The sequence below is a fragment of the Aulonocara sp. 'chitande type north' Nkhata Bay genome, linkage group LG6, assembly GCF_057382095.1.
Source record: "Aulonocara sp. 'chitande type north' Nkhata Bay isolate Kocher_YH1m ecotype deep benthic linkage group LG6, A_spYH_male_GT1.1, whole genome shotgun sequence".
NCBI classification, from domain to species: Eukaryota; Metazoa; Chordata; class Actinopteri; order Cichliformes; family Cichlidae; genus Aulonocara; species Aulonocara sp. 'chitande type north' Nkhata Bay.
The window spans coordinates 6,832,792-6,858,936 of record NC_141349.1 but is presented as its reverse complement, the minus strand read 5'-3'; the positions used below and the strand labels follow the sequence as shown (position 1 = coordinate 6,858,936).

The following is a 26,145-nucleotide window of genomic DNA, read 5'->3' as shown; positions in this document are numbered from 1 at the left end:
AAAAGGGAGTTTTCCCTTCCCACTGTTGTGCTTTCTCAAAGGGGGTCATATGATTGTTGAGTTTTTCTCTTTATATATTATTGTAGGGTCTACCTTACAATATAAAGTACTTTGACGTGACTGTTGTTGGCGCTGTATGAATAAAATTGAATTGAAAAATAAATTGAAGTACAATACAAATAAGTGGTGTAGTTGGGCACAAACATGTAAAGGCCCCCACCTCTATCATTTAAAGCTATACCACCATAGTTCATTTAGGGCTTCTGTTAGCAGAGTTGGACCTTAAGTTGATGTTGAAGGCCCCACAGAAGACTAAAAGGTAAACCTTGAGTTTCGAAATCTTTGGTATTAAAAGTGGAATGAAAGCATCTTACTTTACAGAATGCTGTTATGTTTTATGTAGCAATTTACTGATAAGAACCACAGTAATGTAACAGTTGTGTGTGTATTAAACATTCAGCTTAACCTTTACAAGTAAAGGGAAGTACGTCCCACCCTGTGTGTGCAGGGAACCCCTCCTCCTCCTCCGGCCGGCCTCAGCCTCTCAGAAATAATCAGGACTTTCTAACATCCTCCCCTTCCAACAGGCGGTGGGGTTTCAGTCAGGGGGGACGCTGACAGGTGGACTGCCTGAGAGCCCCATCTGATCTGGAAAAAGGGACTTTCAGTGTCTTCCTCGGTCCGTAGGAAGATCATGGCTCCACCACGAATCTGTCGGGAATCCTTCTTGGTGCTTTTACTGCAAATTGTGTTTATTTGCTCCGCTCAGGTGAGAGATAAGCGTAGATTTTTTTTCTCTTCTCTGAACTGCAAACGTTTTTAAAGTCCTAATGTCCTATGCGTTCATGTGGCAGAGCCGATGTGGTATATTTGATAGGTATTTACGACTCAGAAAGGAGCACACTTTACGGTTCCTAACTGTAGTTTTTACTCCGCTGTGTTTCATATACTTGTGTAGCACTTTAAGTAATCTCATTATGAGTTAAATATTCTTCTTTAACTCTGTGCTCTAACTTTAGACATGTAAAAAGCTTTCTGTGGTGGAAACGTAACTACCCTAAAGCAGTTACTGCAAAATGCACGGTACTTTAAGGCTACTGTACTTTAACATGCTGTATTGATGATTAAATGAATGATTTCAGTGTTTTTGATTAGGTTTTTCTAATGTCAGTTCATCCCAGTGATCGCAACTGGCACCAGTGAAGTCCAGAGGGCAGCAGTAATCTGAGCACATGCGGTTACTTAGGTGGAATAATAGGAAACCTGGTTCTGTGACCTAGCCACTCACATCACGCAGACAATGGGACTCTGTGTGAGCTTACCTTCACACTAGCAGCAGCAGCAGCACTGCTTGGTATTTGGAGATGGATTTCAGTTGGAAAAAAAGTAAAAAATGTTTTCTGTGTTTGTTTTACAGAGAGGCCCAGTCGGTCCCAGAGGCCCTCCAGGGCCACCCGGGATAGGTGGAGTGCCCGGAGTGGACGGTATTGATGTGAGTCTGCTTTTTGGTTCTTCTTTTGTACTGAATTTTATTCCAGGATTAATCAGCTCAGTGAACAGTGAAACCAAACAGCAGCTGATGTTCTCCGACAATAACAAAGCTCTGTCTGTCTCTCTGTCTAAATCATGGTATAGTTGTATCTATGCAGGGCTCGTTGACCTTTTTCAGAAGAACTGCCCTACAGAAAAAGAGAAAGTTGATCATCTTAATCTAAAGTGTGCCATACATTGTGCACTGAAAGTCTGCCTTTTCATTTGGATGCTGGCCTGCTATGGGCTCAAAAAGTTTAAGACAGTCTTTTAAATCCACATTTAATGAAATCATTTGATGGTATCATGATTGCATTGAGCCATTTATGTATCACCTTATAAATGACAATGAAACATAAAGTTATATGTATGATGAATATTTAGTTTTCATTGTATCATCTCCTTCATGTGTCTTCAGGGCGACAGAGGAGAAGACTCTACAGTGACTGGTGCACCAGTGAGTCAGTTTTTGGTTTCTCTTCTCACATGCAGAAGTCTAAGATTAATAAAATCAGTAATGCTGAATCTTCTGCTTCCAGGGACCTGATGGAGAGAATGGCAAAGATGGGACTCCTGGAGCTCCAGGCATCCCAGGGGCAGATGTAAGTAAGACAACATGTCAACACAGGCACAAACTGGTAAAGTGTTTGTCCAGCAGTCATGTTTTATAGCTTAATCATTCGCGGTGTGGTCTCTATAGTCCAAACCAAAATAAAAGACTTTATTAAGTTCTGAATTCACCAGCTAACCTGATCCAGTAGGTCTTAAATTCTCCAATGCGATAATGTATTAAGTGTCCGTAAGATCTGAGCCACATGACTTAAGACATTCAGATCTGCTGCTGTAGGAGCAGTTTATATTGGCCCCAGCTGAGCAAAAGTGTAGAGGAAAAAGAAAGGTCCCTTGAATAAATCAATCTGTTTATTTAGGGTTGAGTCTCAAATAGCGTACTGACAGAAACAGGGGTCTTTTTGTGCACTACTCAAGGAGTTCAGGGAAATCAGCTGCCCAGAGATGGCTGACTGAAGGCTGTACGCTGGGAAAGATGGTGCAGAATGGTCACAGTGTGTTTGCTGTCCTCTATGTGGTGGTGGTACAGAGAACAGACTGAAAGACTCAGAGTTTTATATGTACTGAATTCTTTTTTAGCAAGCCTGCACAACCACTCTGTGATTAATTAAAAACAAAAGTTACACCAATTTCCTTTACTTATAGAAGCAGAATATAGACTTTAATACAATACTAAATGGAAATTTGCTGAGATTTTGACCTTCAGCTTTGAGACAGAAGGAACCTTTTGTCACAGACTGAATGTGTTGACACATTTTATTTCTTAACCTATGCCTTTGACCAAGTGGGGAGTGTTTTGAATGTTGTTAATAAGGAAGGCAGTCAGCGGAAGAGCTAAAGAATGTAAAAACCCTCAACTCGATATCAGACTTATTTCAGTCTCATGTGTCATAATCTGGAGCAATCATCCCTCATGTTTTCTAGCTGTTCCTTCAGCCTATGGTACTTGTCAGTCTCCAGGCTCCTGCTACTCTGAGCTGGACTGTCTCAGTGCCATCTTTGACCAACCTGCAACATGGCTTCTGATGGCTGTGATAGCTTTCTGCCTTGGTGCTTATTGGTGGTTCTTGTGCCACTATGATCAGAGCCCTTATGCTATCCCCAAGGAACTTGTATCTTGATTGTATATCCCATGAATGGCTTACACATATATTTAACATTTCTTTTCTCTTTTTGTCAATGTTATTTATCGTCTGCTATCTCAGACTCTCTTCTCGCAGTTCATCTCAGGGTGCCATCCCCCTGATCTTTTCATTATAGCTCTAACTACCGGTAATCCTCTCTTTGCTGCCTTCATGAAGTGTGATGAGTTTTTGACATCAGTGGTATCTGTCTCCTGCTTTGGCCAGCTCATTATTTATTCTGGGCTTCTAAGTGATGCAAACCCTTGTCCAATCCCTACTTGAGCACCCTTTGTTGCATGCAAAGTGACAAGTTGCCAGGACACAAAGGGCATCACAGCATGCTGTGTTGTATGGTCATTGAACTGTCAGAATGCTCAATTTGCAGTTGTACCTTAGGTCCTGTCTTTCATGTGAATGTTACTTTGATACTAAGCTAATCATTACTGCAATCTAAACCCATCACTTCAAAGCACATCATTGGCCTATTTCAGGATAATAATGCATCCTGACATATTGGAGCAATTCTCCAAGAATAGTCTTAGGAACATAAGGGAATTCAATGGGTTGACTGGACTTTAGCCTGAACGAGCAACTATGGGATGTACTGGAAAAACAAATGTGATTCACATAGGCTACAACTTCCAACATCCAGCATTTAAGGGATCTGCTGTTAACGTCTTGGTGCCTGATATCACAGGAGACCTCCAGAGCTTTTGTAAAGTGTATAAGAAAAAGTAAAGTGTATATTATTGGATACAGAAAGTTACAATTTCTCTTTACACAAGTCCACCAAGTCCACCTATAAATTCTCTAACCTCAGTCCTATACTATGAGACACACACACACACACACACACACACACACACACACACACACACACACACACACACACACACACACACACACACACACACACACACACACACAGAAATCAAACCAAACAACAATAGGAAAAGAAAAAAATGGTATGGCAGCTAGAGTGCAATATATATTTAAAATATCATTATTGCATGCCAAGATTTGAATGTACTTTGTTTCATGTCCACAGGGACCTGTGGGACCTCCTGGGGATCCAGGCCTCGTGGGCCCAAAAGGCTTAAAAGTAAGTTTATTGTCTCAACATATTTCTCAGTTAGTCATGTTGCTCAGATCTCTAAATCAGTTTTTTCACACTACAGTATAGAGTAGCACCACATATCTGCAAGTATACTGTACTCTGTCCTCATGTGAAATAACATTTCTGTTCTTGCTGGTTTTCAGGGGGAATCTGGAGCACGTGGGCCCCTTGGAGAGCCTGTAAGTACAGATATTCAAATATGTATTGCTTTATATATATTACCTTCTTTTCAATGCAAATTTGACCTCTTTCTTCATTTTAGTTATTACCTATTATATCTTGTACAACCTAGTTTTAAAAAGTGCATTGAGACAATTTGACTAAAGCTAATAAAGCCAGCCAGAAGCTTTGCAAATTTGTAATTATTTCTTACTCTCAGTTTGACACATTGTAATTTAGGACTTTTCTCCCACAGGGCGTAGGACCTGATGGACTTGATGTGAGTACACTGCTGATTTCTAAGTCCTTTTCAGGTTTGCATAAGTATGTACATTAAACAAACGAACAAACAAATCAGTGGTTGCCGATTTGTGTTTACCAGCAACTGAGTGGTTACTGGTTACTTTGTAACATATTTACAGGCTGTTCTGTAGTTCCAGGGCTCTTATACGATATTATTCTTTGGGCAGAGTATGGTGAAAAGATCTAACTTCTGCTAAAAACAAATTTGAATGTTCAATGTCTTTTGAAGCAAGGCTTCATTTGATAAATGATAAATATCTGATCATCTTGTTAATGTCATTTCCACAAATGGGAGCGTTTAAATTATTATTGTGGCTAATATTTTGGTGTGTTTTTGTTAGAATTTATCAGTTCTTCTGTTAAAAACTGCTCAGTGTTGCACAGGTGGAAGTAGAGCTCATTTACAACAATTTATGCTATTTTGCTGTATTTTTTAACAGGGTATTCCTGGTTCTGATGGGCTACCAGGGGAACTGGGAAAAGTAGGACCCCCAGTGAGTATATAAATCATAAATTGCCTAAATACAATTTCTTAGCTTTTGTAGAATAAAAAGTTTTTATCTTTGAAAGAGCCAATACCTTCAGTACAAACAAAGTCAACAATCATCACAAAACATGTCCTGCTGGTGACTACACAACTGATTAATAAAAACACATCTATCTGCTGCAGGGAGCAAGAGGGAGAAGAGGTCAAGTTGGTCTTCCTGGTCCTCGTGGTCCAAGAGTAAGTATCCCAGTTTCTGTGTACACTGCTAATGAACATCATCAGGGAAAAAAAGATAATAAAGGTTAATGATCTGGTAATTTATTTTAATGAATAGATGAGTTCTGTATTGAAAATAAAAATAAGATGATTTAAGCTCAGACACTTTTTTCTAGGGGCCTCCGGCTGTCTATGAAGGCAAAGACCTGGTAAGTAGATAAACCTGCAACTATTTGTTTGTAAAACCACAATTTTACATTTGGCTTACATACCAGGGAAACATACTAAGAACAGAACATGAATAGACTTAATGATGTGATTAGCAGCAAAATTATCATTCCTTTGTTAATTTCAAAATATTATTATTATTGTTCTTATCGTAACATTTGTAATAAAAGAATTTCCCAAATCTAGAATAAAGTATTATCTTATCTTAAAAGCTGATTATCTTGACTGTGAGATTACAGCGTTGTTTTAGCTGTCAGTGGAGCCCCCTGGTGGGAGGGCGTTTCCATGACCTCAAATAGGCTGTTGTATTTTCCAGTGTCCCAATGCCTGCCCCTTAGGTATTACTGGATATTCTGGCCTCCCAGGCATGAAAGTAAGTTGATCAATTATTAGCATATTTAATTAGCTTTTTGTTGATAACTTCTAACATTTAGTTTCTGTTTATAGGGTCACAAAGGGGTTAAAGGTGAATCAGGTGAGCCGGGAAGACAAGGACACAAGGTAACCTTATGCTAACATCTTAGTTTTCACTACATGAAAAAATTAAGCATTGATATCAAATCCTGACATTTCTGGGACGTTCATTTCTCAGGGAGATGAGGGTGAACAGGGACTGGCTGGTGAAGTTGGATCTCAAGGACTACCAGTAAACTAATTCATCATTCTCTTGTGACCCTAAAAATCTGAATGCATACAGAAATTGCTCCATGCAGTCAAACATATTAACACTCCTCTATCTGCTGAGTAATTCTAGGGCCCAGCTGGATCAAGAGGCCTCCCAGGAATAATGGGCTCTAAAGGTGACAGGGTGAGAGGACGCACACTGCATACAGTTTCATGGATTGTATTTGTAAACGTAAACAGTAAAGTTTGAGCCAAAAGGGCATATATTAAGGGACAGTCCAATGTAAAAAAAAAAAAACCTCTAAGGAAGTTTGTGCAAGTTGCTTATTGTAGTCCATAGCTACAGACGTATTTACAAACTATTATATGAAAAGGGGCAGCACAGTGGTTAGCACTGCTGCCTCAAGAGAAAAGGCCCTGAGTTTCTGTGAGGAGAGTGCATGTTCTCCCCAAAAAATCGTTATTAATAAAGCTCAGTAATGGTGTTGATTTAGCTCAGTGGGATATACAGGCACTCATATGCCATATGGATGGAAAGCAGTAGCCCTGGGTTCACGTCCAACCCCCGGCCCTTTGCTGCAGTCTTTCCCCACTTTCCTGTCCTTCTACACGGTCTCTATCCAATACAGCCTAAAAGACCCAAAACGCAGTAATTTCATGATCTAAGACGTGCACTGGAAAGTGAATCATGTATACTTTTAATAGAAAAAAAATGTATTAACTTAATTTGACTTATGTCCATTTTTCCGTTACTATAAACAGGGACCTCGTGGAAACCCGGGCGACATAGGCCCTCGTGGAATCCAGGGAGCTCCGGTGAGTGGAAGCTTACTATTATCTCTGCACAGTCCTTTGTGTTACTTGGATAAAATCCTGATGAAAACTGACCATTTTTAGGGGGATCCAGGCCAGAGAGGACCCATTGGTGAGAACGGCCCAAAAGGAGTGCTGGTAAGATCACAAATAAAAAAAAAGAAAAGAAATTTAGCATCAGCCAAAGTTTTCTTTTAACTCTCCGTTTCCACTTGAAATACATCACCCAGTATGAACTTAGCATGAAATGAACTTAGGCCTGTCATCATGTGAATTTGTTTGCAGTTAATTGCAGTTTGTTATTTCATAGGGGGACCGAGGTCCACCAGGAATCAGAGGAGTTCCTGGGCCAAAAGGAGACCCTGTGAGCACAGATATGTCTTATACATGCTAGAATCAATCAGTCAATGAATCTTTTCTTCTATGTCTTCTTGCTGACCTGCTTTTCTGTTGTTTTCTACTTCTAAAACCATCCGACCATTGTCTGTTGAATTCATATTGTTATCCTCCTTTCCCACCTGTATTCTATGGACGAGTTTTCCTGTGTCTTTGTCTTGCTAGAATTCAGAATTTAATTGCAATAACGCTCTTATTGTGCTGTTTAGCTATCATGACTGACCGTATTGGGTTTAAATAGCTTTATCTCTACACATATTCCTTCTCTACCAAATATAACATCTTCCTCTTTTTCTTACTGTGGAACTTTGATTTAAATGTGTGAAATAAGCTTTGTAATGAGATCCCTCTTATCTTGCCAACAGGGCCTTCCTGGTCCAGATGGTCGTGAAGGAATTCCTGGACTGCCAGGGTCCAAGGTAACTGTTTTAATTAATATCTAATTAATAATGAACAGAAGTCTAGATTCTCAAAAGACTGCTTTTAGTTTAGCCTTCAGTCTAAGTCTGTAGACATTTCCTTAGGAATTACTTTTAGCAACAATAATACAATAACAATAAAGGTGTTTAACAGTTCCTCCTCCTTTAGCAGTTCAATTGTTTTTATTTTTAGGGTCTTCCAGGAAAAAATGGGGCTCCAGGTGATGCTGGCCCACAGGGACTTCCTGTAAGTGACGTCTGACAGCCTGATTCCTCATTAACATCTTTTCTTGACTCAGATATTTTCACTTATTACAATTTTCTTCATGTAGGGTTTGCCGGGAGCTTATGGTCAAAAAGGACACGGAGGTGCAAAGGTATGATCAATGCTTCTGTACCAACACCTCGTGAAAAACAAAACTATGTTTGCAAAAAGACAGGAGTTCCACAGTAAGATGAGCCAATGATGTTCTGTTTGTCTCTCTGTGTCACCAGGGTAACGCAGGCGATCCAGGAGTTGTTGGTTTGATGGGGTCTCCAGGGAAACAAGTAAGTTTGAAGCAAGGCGAGATGCATCAGGTTCATTAAATTGTTACGCAAAAGTCTCAATAGACGCATGTAAAAGCACATTAAACTACTGTACCTTACCGGGTTAAAGGTACCAACTAATGGATTAGTCAGATAACTTTTACTATGAGTAGATGACAAAAATTCTTGCCTTTTGGAGCTCTGATGATTATCTTGTCTGATATCTTGTTCACTAGGGTGAACGTGGTGATCAAGGAGAGGTGGGACCCATTGGGCTCAGAGGAGGACCAGTAAGTCTCTGAAATTCATGTACTTGGTTTTCACTTTAACCTCCAAAATAGTTGTTTTCCCTTCGTAAACCAGAAGATCCCCTCCTGTTTGCTTCCAGCCCTTCATGATGCCCCAATATCTACTATTTATCTCACCTAAGTCCTGACTTCCACCTTCCTGTGGGCAAAACACAACAGCCAGAAGCAGTCACCTGTTAGCTTTGCCTACATGGCCTACTTGCAGGGCATGGTGCAAACACGTCTAAAGAAATTGTTTGAGCCTTGTTATTTTATGCTAGAAGCTTTAGTATTATAGCCTCTGTAAATCTGATCAATATGAACAGAGGAAGCAAACTGTTGCAGAGTAAAGGAAACTCCATGATGTAAGTAACTGTTCATCTTCCTCAGTAGGGTAAGATTAAAGAGATAGAAGGCAGCTGATCAAACACACACAAACCCACACATGTGCAATAAGGCTAAGTGCAATATTCTTTTCTGACAAAGTTGTATTTTTACTCAGTTGTATATAGAATTTGTATTCTATTTTTATCCTATTGTATATTTTATTCTACTCTATATAGTATTTTATTTCATTCTATTGTATTCTGTACAGTTGTGCACAGTATATCATTTGTATTGTATTCTAATTTTTGCTATATAACTTTTGCACTGTCCACTTTCTGCTGTGACAAAACTAATTTCCCACATGTGGGACTAATAAAGGTTATCTTATCTTATCTTAACAGTAACTTCAGCAGGATGAGAAATGAGATGAGAGGGAAAACAGTGCACCTATGCTGGTCTCCATTCAGAACATACACAAACAGATGCAAAGTCCGCTGCCTCAAATTTGATTAAACGATATTTATTGAATGAGAAATTGAGAGCAAACAGTCATGTAGAGAAGAAATGCATTTATAGATTTATAATCAGAAGGAGAGTGTACCCGGACATCTGTTAGCCAAAAGCTCAGGCTTCAAATTTGAGTGACAGCATATTCTTAGACACACAACCTTTAGGAGCGCCAGCCAATTAGAAAAAAATCAAATATCCCAGTCAAACCCAGAGGATCGACTGGGATATATGATAAATAAGGATGTTAATATACGGTGACTTGTTCAACTATAAAAATAATGAGCTGTAAACGATAAGGATATAAAAGATTCCCTGTAATAGCTACAGGACAGTTGACCTAAAAATATCATCACATACAGTATATCAGACATGACAAGTTACCAAACTGCATTTCTTTTTGTTTATTTCACTTGCGTTTTGACTCACTTCTGTCTGTATTTCCAGATGTGACCATAGCTCTTCTGTGTTTTAGGGTGGACAAGGAGAAAGAGGACCCGATGGGCCCCCGGGATTATCAGGAGCCAGGGTAAGACCTGAGGGAAAGCCGTCTTTTCTCTTGGGGACATTATGTTTTGAAAAAAAATATGGGAGAAAAAGAATTTAACATAGTAACACAAGTAAGATTCTTCTTAAATGTAAGATATTTAAAAATTTTATTTGAGATCTTATTTTCTGCAAAGAGTCCTGTCTGGGAAATGTGCTAAAAATCAATATTGCTTGCTTGCTGAGGTCCTGGTTTTACTGTAACTTCCGTGATCTTTGTTGCATTCATTTACAGTAGTTCCCAGTGCAACAGTCACACTCTAAGTAAAGGCTTTTAGTTTAGTCTGAAATCTGAGATATATGTGACAATAATGGAAAATCATCAGAAATCTTGATGGTACATATAGTTTTTTTGCCTGTAGCGCTAGGTATTCATCTAGATTTTTTGGAGTGAAAACTATTTTATCTCTTAGTGAACATCACTGAACACAAGAAAGCAACTGTCTGACTTCATGAAAACTGAGCTGTAACATTAGCTTCCTGCTAGTGCTCCTTTGGGTTGGTGAATTCAGACAGGAAAAAAAAAACAGTCCAAAGAGCTCCAACAGATTTGTAGATTTTGGTTTCTATAAAGACATTTTGCTGTAGATTTTTTCAGATGTATGCTGACATATTGTTTTGGTTCTAATATTGATGGAAAACACAAGGGTTGTATAGACTGGAAAGGCTTTAATAATACATGGTAAAAGGACATCAACAGGTATCCATGCTTTTATTATGCTGGAGTTTAACTGTATTGCATAATATACTGACACATCAACACGATTTAAGGATCTGAGCTGAATGTTATGGAACGCCAGGACTGCCATAATGAATTAATTAAATACACCATTAAATAATTAATTAAATGTGGCAATAATTAATTAAAATTGGAATTAATTAATTAAATAAATAGTTATGACACATGTAATTAATTAATTATTGACACATTTAATTAATTATTTATGTATTTCACATTTTAATTAATTATTGACACATTTAATTAATTATTTAATGATATATTTATTTATTTCATTTTGGCAGTCCTGGCGCCTGGCTCTCATCATGAAATAATTTTATCTGTCAGCCTCACCCATCAAACTCAGGGGGCGGGGTTAACGCTGATCGAGTCAAAACCATTGCTTTGGCCTGGTGGCCATTGTTTCTAGCACACAACAACCGGCATGTGGAAGCTAACAGAACTGAGCTTTGAAAAACCCTGTTTGTGTGTCACCAAATACCGTTTTAATATTTTTTTTAGCCGAGAATGTAGTGGTTTAATCTTCATGTGTCTGGTCGGTTTGTCAAGATACAGCCTCTTTGCAAAAGTGTTTCGATGATTTCGGAGATGTCTGCCCAGTCTCACGGCAAAGCGTGGGATAGACCCGCTCGCCTCGCAAGCAATCCCACCGACAAAGCGCAGGCCCCGGTACACAGCTGTAGTAACCCCCGCTGACTTCTTTTACTGAGGTTATATTTATCGGTGTTTTATTTCCTGATGTTCTTATGTGTCCTACGTGTTTCAGTCGCCAATTCTGAATTATAACTAACATTAAAAACATGTTTAAGGAGGAGAGAGAGCAAATAAATCTGTTTAACATCTGATCTTTGGGTTTTTGTTCAGTAATCAGCGTGACCTGTGTATAAACACATAAAAGAGATAACGTTGGTGTTTCTGTCATGTAGTAACTGCTGGCTTTAACTGTACAAAGGTTGTTCGACACTATGAAACACATACAGACTTCATGATGTTCGGCTAATATTTTTATTGTGAATATTAATCATGCTGACCTCGCTCTGTACACCACGCAGCGAGGTCAGCATGTCCACGATATCCACGATATCCTCAGCTCCATGAGTTAACACAAAGTTTCCCACCTGACTATCTAACTTCCAACTATTCCAGAGACGTGAAAATATACAGCATAAAGAAAAGTGTAAGAGACTCAGCAGCAGATTAGAATAACAGTTATAGATTTAATAAATCACCAAATGAATCCAAGAAACGAGCAAACCTGTTCCGACAATTTGAGTTTGTATTCCCTCAGCTGCAGACTGTTTAAATGTTTGAAAAGGAAGATTAGATATAAAAAACGTCAAACATAGACTCAGTCTGCCTTCACATTTGATATGAGGCCAGCACATATAGTGGCCTCAGCTATTACTGAAATACACGTGCTATATCATAAACTATGATATAAATAGGGAGGTCCTATTAACATGTTTAGTTTTAAAGGACACCTTCCTGCCTTTAGTCTCATTCATGAGCAGTATTAGTTTTCTTCTAACATCCAGAAGTCTGCACGATGTGTTTCATAGTTTGTAACAAGCCTTTGACAGGTAAACATAACATGACCGAAAAAGCAAAAAAAAAAAAAAAAAAAAAAGAGAGAGAGAGAGAGAGAGTGTTGAGATAAGAAGAGAAAATGCTCTCAATTATGGAGACAGGCAAATGGTTCATTTATGTTTGATGTGTGTTTATTCCTCCCTAAATATCGTCGGTGAAGTTCGCCATGCACGTCAGATTTTCCTGCGCATTTTTATACCTCTGCCAACAGAGAGAGAAAAAAAATCACATTCTAACAGACAGCTGGTGCTTAGAATACAGTTGAATAACTATTAAAAAACAGATGATATTTAGATGATAGTTCAGATTTGCTCAGTTGTAAATAAAACAGCGAAGTAAACGTGACCCGACAGACAGAACCTGAGTGAATGAAGTCCAGCGTTTAACCACTGAGAGCTAAAACTCAGCTGAGGTTTCAAAGCTGTGTGCCGGTGATTGGACATCAGCCGCTGATGAAGCTGTTCGCCTATAAAGTGCTCTGTAAGGAAACAAGCTCCAGCAGCTCTGCGCTCGGGGAAAACACTATATTTACTTATCTTGTGCAGAAAAATGCGCTGACATTGCTTTATATCGAGCACCGGCTGCCCAGTTAAACTGTGACTATCACCAGGTAACGTAGGCGTGTTTCTTGAATTAGCAGCAGGTGTTAAACAGCTGACAGATGAGGAGGAGGATGCATGCAGGTAAACTGAGGGTCTGTTGAGCTGATCGCTGGTTTCGTGAGAAAAATGTCAGCTCGTTCTTTATGTTACAGAAGCACAGAGACACAAGACCAGGCGGAAAGAGACGATCGTTCGGTGAAAATGAGAATCTGCGAATGCAACATGTGGAACAGGGAGAGTGGAATATGTAAACAAACCGGTTAACGTAACCCCCTCGGTGCACTCTGCATGCTAATTGTTAGCAGAGCTAGTGAAATCTCTGAAAACATCTGAGCACTTTTGCAAAAATATTCTATGTTGACAACCTGACCAGACATACGGCGCGACATTCGCGGCTAAAACACTGTTAAAAGTGTAGCTGGTGACAGAAAAACGGGGTATTTTAAAACTACACCACCACCATTGCTGCCTGTGATTTGATCTGCATTCTGGGATACCTGGCTGCCCCAAGTCTACACAAGCAATCGATTATCTAGGATCGACCTGTTTTGACTTACTTTGCACGGCAACCAATCAAATGTTAGAGAAGCTGCATGGGCAGCGTTAACCCCGCCTCCTGAGTTTGATGGGTGAGGCTGACAGATAAAATTATTTCATGATGAGAGCCAGGCGCCAGGACTGCCAAAATGAAATAAATAAATATATCATTAAATAATTAATTAAATGTGTCAATAATTAATTAAAATGTGAAATACATAAATAATTAATTAAATGTGTCAATAATTAATTAATTACATGTGTCATAACTATTTAATTAATTAATTCCAATTTTAATTAATTATTGCCACATTTAATTAATTATTTAATGGTGTATTTAATTAATTCATTATGGCAGTCCTGGTGTTCCATAGAATGTCTACAGAAGAATTTATTTATGTTAATTAATTAGTGGGAAAATAAAAGAAAACTCTGATTTAGATCATGAAAGGGTAGAAAAGTTGTATTTAATTGTTTCTTTTTACAGTCATATAAATGCACAGTTCCTGAGATCTCCTGCTGGCAGACAGACAGATCAACAAATCTGGGTTAAAAGCAATGCTTTTTGTTAGAACCGAGTCCGCCTGAGTGAAAAACAACAGGATTAATATAGTGCTGTTGTGGGAAAAGAAACAGGAGACGCTGTACAGAGAGGAAATGTTCAGATAACGATAACTTCAAACAAGCAAAAAAAATTAAAAAGTAGAACGCAATAATTTCCAAGGTCTGATGGGCCTTGAGAAAAGTACACGCTGGTCTTTTTTGCTTGTCACTGGGAGAGCAAAAATCAGTAAGAAATGAGCGCCTCGAAACTGAAAGCCAAGCAGACACAGTGTTCATAAATACAATCCATCCTGAAAGTATTATTCGACACGAGAATAATCCGGTAAAGAAAAACCTTGTATCTGCTCAGATATTCATTGCAGGAAAGCAGAGTCATGTTTTTGTGCTTTTAATAAAGAGCTGAACGTCTTTATGAACGCCTGTCCCTGCAGTTAAGTCTCTAATCCACTGGTGAGTGGGCATGAATGGTCTCTTGTGTTACAGACTTTTATTTTTTCTGCAGCTCAGGGGGGATTCAGGACAGGAAAATAACCCGAGAAACCCTGAAAGAAATCTCTGTTCCCCAGGAATGCCCACATCCCCACATGTTATCCCTTGAAACCCTAACACATCCAAGGGAGGGTGGATGCTTGGGGTGCTGGTGGGTCCAGCCTGTGGTTCAGAATGATGTAAAGCTGGAAATGTTTTTTTCCCTTGTAGATATGGTTAGATTAAGTTGGGGGTGGTATGGTACCTGCTCTAGGCTTCACACAGTGTGTTCTGTGTTGTGATTTTGAATGTGTGTATTATATGTTAAGAGGAGGTTATGTCTGTATGTGGCTATTTTAAAAAAAAAAAAAATAGGGGAGCAAAGGAAATCCAGGCCTACCCGGACTCCCTGGCCCTGCTGGTTTCCGTGGTCAGAAAGGAGACAGGGTAAGAGACACAAAATGAAACAAGATAAAAACAGATCTGATTTAAACCGAAGTCATGTGAATGCAACAGTCCAAAATAAGTAGTCACATGTACCGTGGCTCACAGCACTACCTCACTCTACTTATTAAGTTGCACACTAATGTTATTTTTGTTGAACAATATGGGAATTGAATTTGTGTGGGGATATGGTTGAGATCTGCTGATATCAAAAGAAGCAAACAGATATAAATGATCCTCTTTAAAGGTGGGTGCAAACCCAACAAGACATTTTCACTCTGCTCAGTTCGTGTTCAGACCTGCAGAGCAGAGAGAAAGTCAGATCAGCTGATCACTTGCGGGGGTGGGGTGGAGGGTGTGCGGAGAATATACGAAGTTAAAACATAGCAAATGTTTACAGTGTGTATTAACCCCCCGAAACCTTGGCTGATTGTGACCCACACCCATTTTCACACCTTGGCTCGTGTGATTAGGTAGGGGATCAATAGGGGGTCCATGACCCTCTTGGGGGACACTCCCATAGGGCTTAAAATCTGGGACTCTCCACCAATTGCTCTTAGAACTGAAGAAGCTTCTCCGATGTGAGGTGAAACGTCTCCACAGAAACCTAAAGAAGTCCAGACACGTTTCTTTCCAAGCTCCTTAGACTATGATGACCTGGATCACTGAGAACCTTCCCAGACAAATCCTTAATTCTATTGTTTGCAGGCTTTCTGGTGTAACTGGAACTAAGTAGGTGAATTGGATGAAGTTTTGTATAAAATTTTATAGCAGGAACAATTGTGTGTTTTTACCCCTGAGTTGAAAAAAGGCTGATGGAGTGTTGTTGTGACTCTGCAGATGACCAGTATCAGGCCCCAGTCAGGAAATACTGCACATACAACTGATAGATGGCTTCAGATTAGCTTTCCAAATACATTTGTCAGAATGGGTTACTGCTGTGTGTGATCACCACACTAAAATGACAATTCTATTAACTCATTCACTGCCATTGACGTCTATAGCCGTCAATTGCAGTGAATGAGTCAATGGGTTTAACTCATTCACTGCCAATGGCTGGCAGTGAATGAGTTAAAAATTCATCGAAAATTGTAAAAATAATAAATAACTGATACAGACAAAAAGTCCAGACGCTTTTCTTTCCAAGCTCCTTAGACTAATAAATAATTGATCCAATATCCCACACTGTCCTAATGCAGGTCCATTTAAAGTCATATCTTTTTTGGACTCAGGCAGCTTCAATCAGATAAATGAAGTCTGGATCAGATCTAGATTAGCAAATTGGATTATTGTGGGTATTGGTGCACTAAATTTATTTATTTCCAGTTAATACTATCAAACTCCCAAAAATAATTATCTTGCTTTTTTGTTTTTCTCAGGGTGCAGTCGGTCTTGATGGTCCAAAGGGAGACCAGGTATTTTTATTTATTTATTAAACTGTAATATCATTATCATTATTATTAGACAAATCACAGAGTGGGATTTGAGCTAAAAATCTGCACATTTTAATATTTTTAGGGACTTCCAGGAGCTGAGGGAACAGCAGGAGAGAGAGGAGATGTGGTGAGTTATCAACTACTGAAAGTACCAAGAAGTGGGAAAACAGACATGCTCGCAGTGATGCCATTAAGAAGGATGTAGTTGTTAACAGTGTCAAGAATCACTTGAGTTTGCAAAATCTGTTGTGGGAAATACTCCTTTGTGACAAAGTGACACAGCTTTGCAGAATAATAAAATATGATACGTATCTGGTAGAAATATCTTCGGATGTTTCTGCATGCATGTAGTTATTTACGCCTGCTTTCTTTTTTTCAGGGTGAACCAGGAGAATCTGGAGAGAAAGGATCGGTATGTTCATCTAACCAAGTGTATCCTATCCTTAAATATTGGAGATTTTTTTTCCCATAACTTAGTTCAAAAAGGTAAACTTTCATATATGCTAGCTTCCTTACGCATAAAGTGAAATATTCGCTGACGATTATGGTTTATATGTTCTTAAAAATGAGAACCCACCTAATTTTTTAGATTGATCAAAATGTATTATTGTATTATTCTGTCCAGTGTTTTCCATCTTACTCCACAGATTCCCACTTCTCTTCCCTTTTTTCTGTTGAAGTCATCTGTTTGGTGCTATTTTTTGTAGTCAGGCCCACCAGGAGAGACGGGAAATAAAGGACCCGAGGGCAGCCGAGGACTGCCAGGTAAAGAGGGCAAGTTGGGCCAACCAGGACCCCGTGGCATGCAGGGGGACATGGGGGTGCCTGGCCTGCCGGGAATACAGGGACCAGCGGTGAGAAATTTTTATCTCTGTACTGTTCTGTTACAACTCTCTGTTGAATCATGGTCGATTATTGAACAGCATGTTCGCTCAAGTGAAATACAATGCTTGTTATTTTGAATTTTCAATAAATGGATTGTTGGAGAAAGGGAATATGATACATCCAGTGTTTATTATTAGTATTCAATTAAAAAATACTTGTTCAGTATTTTTGCAGAATGTTTAATGAGACTATAAATATCCAATCTTCTCAAGAAACACCTTGAGAACACCAGAATTTCCTCAGTAACCATCACTCATCACTATCAACGATCTGTTTGTTCAGGGAAAATCACCAACAGATACACACATCAAACAAGTCTGCATGAGGGTAATGCAAGGTAAGCGTTCTATCGGCTGGTTACCACTAGGTGTAGTTACTGAAGACAGTGTGCTTTACAGTCATTTGGATAAAAGAGCTTTTCAAACCAATCTGTGGCAAACACAAAATGTTTGTTATTTTACATCTATATATCCACCGATTAACACAGAAAATTAAAAAATTAAATTCTCCTGTGCCACAGATCAGTTTGCCCAGCTAGCAGCTAGCTTGACCAGGCCTGAGTCAGGTATTGGTGGGATGCCCGGTCCTCCAGGCCCACCTGGACCTCCAGGCCCCACAGGAGAGAATGGTTTCCCAGGTCACACCGGATCAAGAGGTCTGCCTGGTCTGAAAGGGCCACCTGGACTGATGGGAATCAAAGGACCTAAGGGTGAGCTTTATCTTGGCAGTTGAAGATTGTTGGAGTAGCGCAACCCCTAATGTGCAAGTCCAGTGAGCACAAAGACCGCAAAACTGTCTGACTTAAGTTGGTGATAAGTCACTGCTAACAAGCATATAATAGCACATTTCTTATTCTCTGCCTTTTTTTGGTGCATCACTGAGTTTCTTGGTGCATTACTGCCATCTGTAGATCAGTTCAAAAATAATGGGAAACCACTGGCAGAGGTGTGCATTTCAGGTGCATATATATGAAAACAGGCAAGGTTAAACCAAACATGGAATCACATGCAAACTCAAAATTAAAAATAAATCTTTCATGCTTAACTCTAGTATTGAGATACACAGCTATGATGTATTTGTAATTTAGACAGAGGAAATCTGGAGCTTATCAGGAGGATTACTATTACTGAATCAGAAAAATAAAAGCAAATGACTCATGTGTAAGCTGCAAGCCTGTGGGATTATCGAAATTAACTGACAGTCATTTATATTCATGTTGTTTTGACCCGTAGCTCCTCAGGGACAAATCATCTGAATGAGGGACCAGATGTGGTGTGAAGCCTGAGTTTGAACCTCATGCTAAACACAGCTAAATATAGTAACTTTAATTATGTGTTTCCCATTGGTGATAATTACTTTCCCTCCCCACAGGTGACCAGGGTGATAAAGGGGACAGGGGACCCATAACGAGAGGACCCAAAGGAGAACCAGGTGCACCTGGTTTACCAGGTAATTGACAAGATAGCTGTACATAGAATAAATGAACTAAATGTCTCAGTCAAGCATCAGGTAGTGAAGATTATGTAATATTGTCCAAAAGAAAAATGCCGTTTGGATGAACAATAATGCTGGACAAAAAAACCCCAGATCTGAGCTCAATTACACAAAGCCTTTTATATTAATTAACAGCAAAAATATCCCTTTCTGTCCTCCCGAGTGCATAAAGTCTTATAGGTTAATAATATTATAATTTTCAAATCAAATCAAATCACTTTTATTGTCACATCACATGTGCAGGTACATTGGTACAGCACATGTGAGTGAAATTCTTGTGTGCGAGCTTCACAAGCAACAGAGTTGTGCAAAATACAATAATGTAAACAAGCAAAATACAAGAATGGCTACATCTGAAACTAATAAATATATGTACAATATATAATAGTATATGCATTTCTGGATGTGTATACTAAATATTTTTCTACGTGTGTGTGTGTGTGTGTGTGTGTGTGTGTGTGTGTGTGTACACATATTTTACAAATTAAATAGAGTAAACAATAAATAAAATATATAAAATAAATAAAATAAAATATACAGAGTGAGACGTGCAAAACAGTGGCATTACTGTACAGTATGGAGTGCATAATGTTAAAGTTCCAGTAGTGAAGCTGAGGTGTCTATGACGTGTTCAGCAGTCTGATGGCCTGATGGAAAAAGCTGTCTCTCAGTCTGCTGGTACAGGACCGGATGCTGCAGAACCTCCTTCCTGATGGAAGTAGTCTGAACAGTTTATGGCTGGGGTGACTGGAGTCCCTCCCCGCTTTCCTCAGGCAGCGCTTCCTGTAGATGTCTTGGAGGGAGGGAAGCTTACCTCCAATTATCCATTCAGAGCACCGCACTACTCGCTGGAGAGCTTTGCAGTTGTAGGCGGTGCTGTTGCCATACCAGGTGGTGATGCATCCAGTGAGGATGCTCTCAATGGCACAGTGATAGAAGGTCCTGAGGATGCGGGGGCTCATGCCGAATCTTTTCAGTCTCCTGAGAAAGAAGAGGCGCTGCTGCGCCTTCTTCACTGTTTTGTTTGTGTGTACTGACCACAAACAAAACACACAAAACTGACCACGTAAGATCCTCAGCCAGGTGTACGCCAAGGAACCGGAAGCTGCTCACTCTCTCCACAGCAGCGCCGTTGATGGTGATGGGGGTGTGTACTTCTCTGCACCTCCGGAAGTCCACTATCAACTCCTTTGTCTTTGCGACGTTGAGGGTGAGATGGTTGTCTTGACACCAGTGGGTCAGGGCGCTGACCTCCTCCCTGTAAGCCGTCTCATCACCATTGGTGATAAGACCCACCACTTTAGTGTCGTCTGCAAACTTCACAATGATGTTGGAGTTGTTAGTGGCTGTGCAGTCGTAGGTGTAGAGTGAGTATAGGAGAGGGCTCAGTACACACCCCTGTGGAGCACCAGTGTTCAGTGTGACGGGGGATGAGGTGATGCTGCCCAGTCTGACCACTTGGCGTCTGTCAGACAGGAAGCTAAGGATCCAGCTGCAGAGGGAGCTGCTCAGTCCTAGATCCTGCAGTTTCCTGTCCAGCTTCGAGGGAACGATGGTATTGAATGCTGAGCTGTAATCTACAAACAGCATTCTCACATACGTGTCTCTCTTCTCCAGGTGTGACAGGGCAGTATGTAGTGTCAGGGCTATGGCATCATCAGTGGACCTGTTGTGGTGGTATGCGAACTGTAGAGGGTCCAGTGAGTCGGGTAGTGCAGAGCAGATGAAGTCCCTGACCAGCTTCTCGAAGCATTTGCTTACGATGGGGGTCAGGGCTACAGGTCGCCAGTCGTTCAGTGAGGAGATGGTGGAGGATTTGGGTACAGGGACGATGGTGGCCATTTTGAAGCAGGCTGGGACTACAGACAGAGAAAGGGAAAGGTTGAAGATGTACGTGAACACTCCAGCCAGCTGAGCCGCGCATGACTTGAGGACGCGGCCGGGAATCCCGTCCGGACCAGTAGCTTTGCGTGCGTTCACCTTCCTGAAGCACCTCCGCACATCCTCCTCAGACACAGTGTGTGCACTGACGTCATCCGCGGTGCGCACACTGTCCGGTCTCATGGTGTTCGCTGTGTCGAAATCTAGCGTAGAATACGTTTAGATCCTCACACAGAGAGGCCGTGGTCTGCGGTGTGCTGGTTTTCCCTCTAAAGTCTGTGATCGTGTTTAGTCCCTGCCACATACTCCGAGGGTTGTCAAACTGTTGCTCCACCCTGTCCCGTGAATGCTGCATTTAACACCGTGAATGCTGCATTCAGTCATTGTAAAAAAAAATTTTAATTAGAGGCATGGAAAGCTCTGCAATTCAAAGAAAGGGTGCACATTAAATAAAAAACAGTATCACTTTGACAGTTAAATAGTTTATATTTAGGAGAATAAGTACACTTCTCAAAACAACTGTTCAAAGGAAGACTTTGAAAACACATCAGATCTTAATGGGGAAAAAATCCATCCATCCATCCATCTTCATCCGCTTTATCCGAGGCCGGGTCGCGGGGGCAGCAGCCTAAGCTGAGAGGCCCAGACCTCCCTCTCCCCAGCCACCTCCTCCAGCTATCCCAGGCCAGCCGAGAGATATAATTTCTCCAGCGTGTCCTGGGTCTGCCCCGGGGCCTCCTGGAACACCTCACCCAGGAGGCGCCCAGGAGGCATCCTTGTCAGATGCCCGAACCACCTCAGTTGGCTCCTTTCGATGTGGAGCAGCAGCGGCTCTACTCTGAGCCCCTCCCAGATGGCCGAACTTCTCACCCTATCTCTAAGGGAGAGGCCAGCCACCCTTCGGAGGAAGCTCATTTCTGCCGCTTGTATCCGCGATCTCGTTCTTTCGGTCACTACCCACAGCTCGTGGCCATAGGTGAGGGTAGGGACGTAGATCGACCGGTAAATTGAGAGCTTTGCTTTTACACTCAGCTCCCTCTTCACCACGACGGACCGGTGCAGCGTCCGCATTACTGCAGCTGCAGCCCCAATCCGTCTTTCGATCTCCGGTTCCCTTCTCCCATCACTCGCGAACAAGACCCTGAGATACTTGAACTCCTCCACTTGGGGCAGGAACTCATCCCCGACCCAGAGTGGGCACGCCACCCTTTTCCGGCTGAGAACCATGGCCTCAGATTTGGAGGTGCTGATCCTCATTCCCGCTGCTTCACACTCGGCTGCGAACCGTTCCAGTCCAAGCTGGAGGTCCCCACCCGATGAAGCCAACAGAACCACATCATCCGCAAAAAGCAGAGATGAGATTCTGAGGCCACCAAAATGAAAGCCCTCTGCCACTTGGCTGCGCCTAGAAATCCTGTCCATAAAAATTATGAACAGAACCAGTGACAAAGGGCAGCCCTGGCGGAGCCCATCACCCACCGGGAACGAGTCCAACATTCTATATATAACATTGTGGTGTCAGATGGATCGAAACATGGCGTCCCAAAGATGTTCTATTGGCTTTAGGTCAGGTGAGCATGTAGTCAATCAATGGCATCAATTTGTTCATTCTCCAGAAATTTCCTGCAGAGTTTTGTCAGATGAGGTTGGGCATTGTCATACATCAGGAGGAACTCAGGACCCACTGCACCAGCATAGGGTCCGACAGTTGGTCCAAGGGTGCTGTTGCCTAGCCTCTATAGGGTGTGTGTGCCTTTTCAGACCAAACCATGCTGAATGATGTTACAGGGAGAATAATGTTTTCCACACCTTCTCCAGATCCTTTCCTCTCTCTCACGTGTGCTCAGCGTGAACCTACTCTTATCTGTGAAAAACACAGGACATCAGCAGATCTGCCAAATCTGGTAGTGTATGCCAAATGCCAACTGGGCTCTATTAGCAGTAGTGACAGTGCCCCTAGTTGTATGCAAAACAAGTGAAGAAAAAAAATGCCAGTGTCCTGCACCTTCAAAACCATTCCTGTTTTGGTGGTTGTTTCATTGTTGCCCCTCTAGTTCCCCTGTTGTTAATTTCACAAACACAAAAGCAGCTGAAGCTTATTGACAGACAACCCCCTCTGCTGCTAAACTGACCAGATCAATATCCCACAAGTTTAACTGACTTGATTGCTATAGTGATTAAAAATTGTTCATTTCATTTTTGTAGTCGTGTACTTTACTCTGCAAATAATGATGTTAATTATTACAGAACTGCTTTAACACATCATGTTTAGAACTTTCTAGATACCCAGGGCCTAGTAACTTGTTGATATTCATCTGATACATGAGTTTTAATGCCAGCAGTGCCAAACATGACACATTTTAAGTGTAATGAGAAGCTGCAAAAATTCACAGCACTTGACTACTACTGGGTTAGATACTTGGCCTAAGGTTTTCCACATAGTTGACAAAGGCAGATATTCTATGCAAACTGAACATGGGAAACTTTTGAATATATTTATATTTCCTCATATTTTGTGTTTTTCTTTGCACTGCTCTTGTGCAATCATTACATTTGACATACTAACTGAAGGTTTATGGATAATCTTCCTGGACTGTATTGCAAAAATTTGTAAATTAGTGCTTAGTAAACACAACTAAACTAAATCAGTGTATCACCCACAATCTTGTAAAATAGAGTGAATTTATTGACAACCAGTCATAGAAAGAAGGTGGGCATAGCAATATCACAGTGCAGTGTAAAAAGTCAGGTCCAGGGGCTGCATCAATGTAGTCTATAGGATGATTACAGAAAAACGTGGATGTTTAACTTCTGATCCTCTGTCATTCTGTTTGCAGGCAATCCTGGTCGACCAGCTTATGGCAGAGACGGTCGTGACGGAGAGAGGGGACCTCGTGGGGTTGCTGGTACAGCTGGTGTTCCTGGACCTCCTGGTCCTCCTGGTTTGAACAGTTATTGTGAGCCGTCGCAGTGCATCCTTCCCATGGTGGCATCACCGGTTTCGGCAAAGGACTCCAGCATGAAAGGTCCCACTGAGATGTGAGGAGGGACCACAGCTGCATTAGGCGGAAAACTGACAGAGTGGAGGAGAAACTAGAACTCTGTAGAAAATGTGTCCATTTGAGTTTTGAAGCTTGGTGTGTGTGTGTGTGTGTGAGTGTGTTGTTGTGTTTTTAAATGTAGTCAGCTGATTTGGAACTAGATTTATTTTTAAGCCATCTTTGTGGTTATAAAGTCATATTATGGTGGACACTGAAAAACACCCATCAGCTTTTGAAACTCCTTTATATGACAAAAAAAATAATTTTACCTCAACTTTGCCATCTCTGTACTGTAAAAGTAAAAGGAGGGTTTATTTTTGAGAAATTAAAAGCTCCCTCTACAAACCTTCTAGCCCCTTCTCGATTCAAACAACACGGCAATATTTTCTGTGTGTTTATGTAAATGTGTCAATATGCAAATTATACTGATGAAAAACATACATTAGTTTGTGAGTATCTTTGTTGGTTGTCCACTTAAATCCCCACTTGTGCTTTTTGCTCTTAATGTAGGAGAATGTTTGATAATTTCTGTCTCTGTGTGGTTTTGATTAGAGGTTGGCCATGTTTGAAAACCTCTCTGGCAGTTTTACATGACTTCTTATTTATTATATCAAAGTTTGACGTGACATCTTCAAGTTGTACAAAGGAGGGAAATAAAAACATTTTGATAACCCCTGGCATGTTTTGTATGAACAAGGAAAATAAAAATGAAGTGCACTTAAAACAAAACGTAAACTTGAATCACTACGATGAAAAACTCAAAGCTGTTTGTTACTTTAAAACACACCAAGTTCAGACAAAAGGATTAAAAAGTATCAGAAAGCCGATCTCATGAAGACGTGCTTAACCATGCTTACTAAAATGAGTGCTTTTACAGTGTCATTAAAATTGTCATTGATATTGCATCCTGTTTCCTCACTGTAAATATTTCAAATATTTCATTAAAATTTTAGGTGGTCTCTGCCAAGCTTTCACCTAATTTTTTTATTTTACTTTTATCTTCATTTACTGAAACCAGTGCAAACCAAACTATTTTGGTAGGTTTTAATTTTCTTTAATCCTTTGACTTAACCCGAATATAAACAGTTGTGTACACTGCCAGTGTTGGTCAAGTTACTTGAAAAAAGTAATTAGTTACTAATTACTGATTACTTCTCCAAAAAGTAATCCTGTTACTTTGCTGATTACTTATTTCCAAAAGTAATTAGTTACTTTATTACTTAGTTATTTATTAAAAAGATGATACACAACCTGAATATGTAATCAAGCAATAGACCCAATTCTGTTTTTTTGCATATAAAATTCAAAAAGTCTCTTTTTAAAACTTGTTTGATTAGTTTTAATCTTTTAACTTTATGCATCAAGCAAAAAATAAATTATATGTAATATTCTCTGACTTGAAGACATTTGTTTAGCATTTAAACCTATTTTCTGCATATTCCAGCATACAGAATAAAATAATGTTCTGTGTTTACACTCTTTCAAATAGATGCAAGTAAAACGGAGCAAAATAAATAAATTAAATCAAAGACTCAGTGGCACTAAGTCCTGTCGCTCTTAAAGCTATTGTCACCTGTTTAGCAGGGGTGGGGCAGGAGGTGGAGGTTTGCCCGGTGCTGCAGAGGTCATGTCAGTGAGAGGATTTGGGGGTTTCTTTTAGAATTTTACATTCTCATGGCAGCTTGCTCGGTGCTTGCTCAGATTTGAAGTTTAATTTTTTTGCTGTAGAAAGAAGTTTTCTTCCCACACTGAGTGAACAGCGGACGCTAATGTTTGTGTCACTTTTTACGGAATCAAACTCAAAGTAATGTCAGTACTTCCAAACTTTAAATGCAGCATGGATGGACTCTCTCCCGCACTCCATATTATCCATTGATCTACACACGTCTGTTGCCACGGATGTCACACACTCGTACGGCACTGTCATGAGACACTCTCACAAACAAAATCACGGTTTAGTAACATGCTTATGGGAAAGCAACTGCAATCTAATTACTGTTTTGCAATAGTAATCCCCTACTTTACTCGTTACTTGAAAAAAGTAATCAGATTACACGTTACTGCCCATCTCTGTATACTTGAAATTCACTGTGTCCTCCCCCTTTTTGAATACTCTTTCTCAAAGTTATTCCAAAACGTACACCAGAGGTTGTAGCGGACCGTTACAGGCTCATTTTCAAATCTTTGACAAAAATATCTAATCAGCCACTTAAATGGCAGCAACTCATTGCATTTAGGAATGTAGACAACCTGCTGACGTTCAAATGACGCATGAAGAAAACAGGT

At 40.4% G+C, this 26,145-nt stretch overlaps 1 protein-coding gene across 2 annotated transcripts; it reads left to right on the top strand.

The window, feature by feature from the left end:
* The first annotated feature begins 590 nt into the window (after positions 1 to 590).
* Positions 591 to 24,820, top strand: col9a1a (collagen, type IX, alpha 1a). Of its 2 annotated transcripts, none has more exons than XM_086294801.1 (32): positions 591 to 769; positions 1,418 to 1,492; positions 1,949 to 1,987; positions 2,070 to 2,132; positions 4,273 to 4,326; positions 4,485 to 4,520; positions 4,757 to 4,780; positions 5,244 to 5,297; positions 5,474 to 5,527; positions 5,683 to 5,715; positions 6,051 to 6,107; positions 6,182 to 6,235; positions 6,327 to 6,380; positions 6,489 to 6,542; positions 7,121 to 7,174; positions 7,256 to 7,309; positions 7,482 to 7,535; positions 7,933 to 7,986; positions 8,180 to 8,233; positions 8,319 to 8,363; positions 8,482 to 8,535; positions 8,751 to 8,804; positions 10,111 to 10,164; positions 15,054 to 15,125; positions 16,502 to 16,537; positions 16,641 to 16,685; positions 16,938 to 16,970; positions 17,266 to 17,412; positions 17,726 to 17,780; positions 17,964 to 18,152; positions 18,815 to 18,892; positions 23,656 to 24,820. In XM_086294801.1, exons 1-32 carry the CDS (start codon positions 695 to 697, stop codon positions 23,859 to 23,861), a joined length of 2,064 nt encoding a protein of 687 aa, XP_086150927.1. In that variant the 5' UTR covers positions 591 to 694; the 3' UTR covers positions 23,862 to 24,820. The 2 variants fall into 2 exon arrangements, with proteins under 2 accessions (XP_086150927.1, XP_086150928.1); XM_086294802.1 differs by lacking the exon at positions 591 to 769 and adding an exon at positions 1,190 to 1,312.
* Positions 24,821 to 26,145: the final 1,325 nt, after the last annotated feature.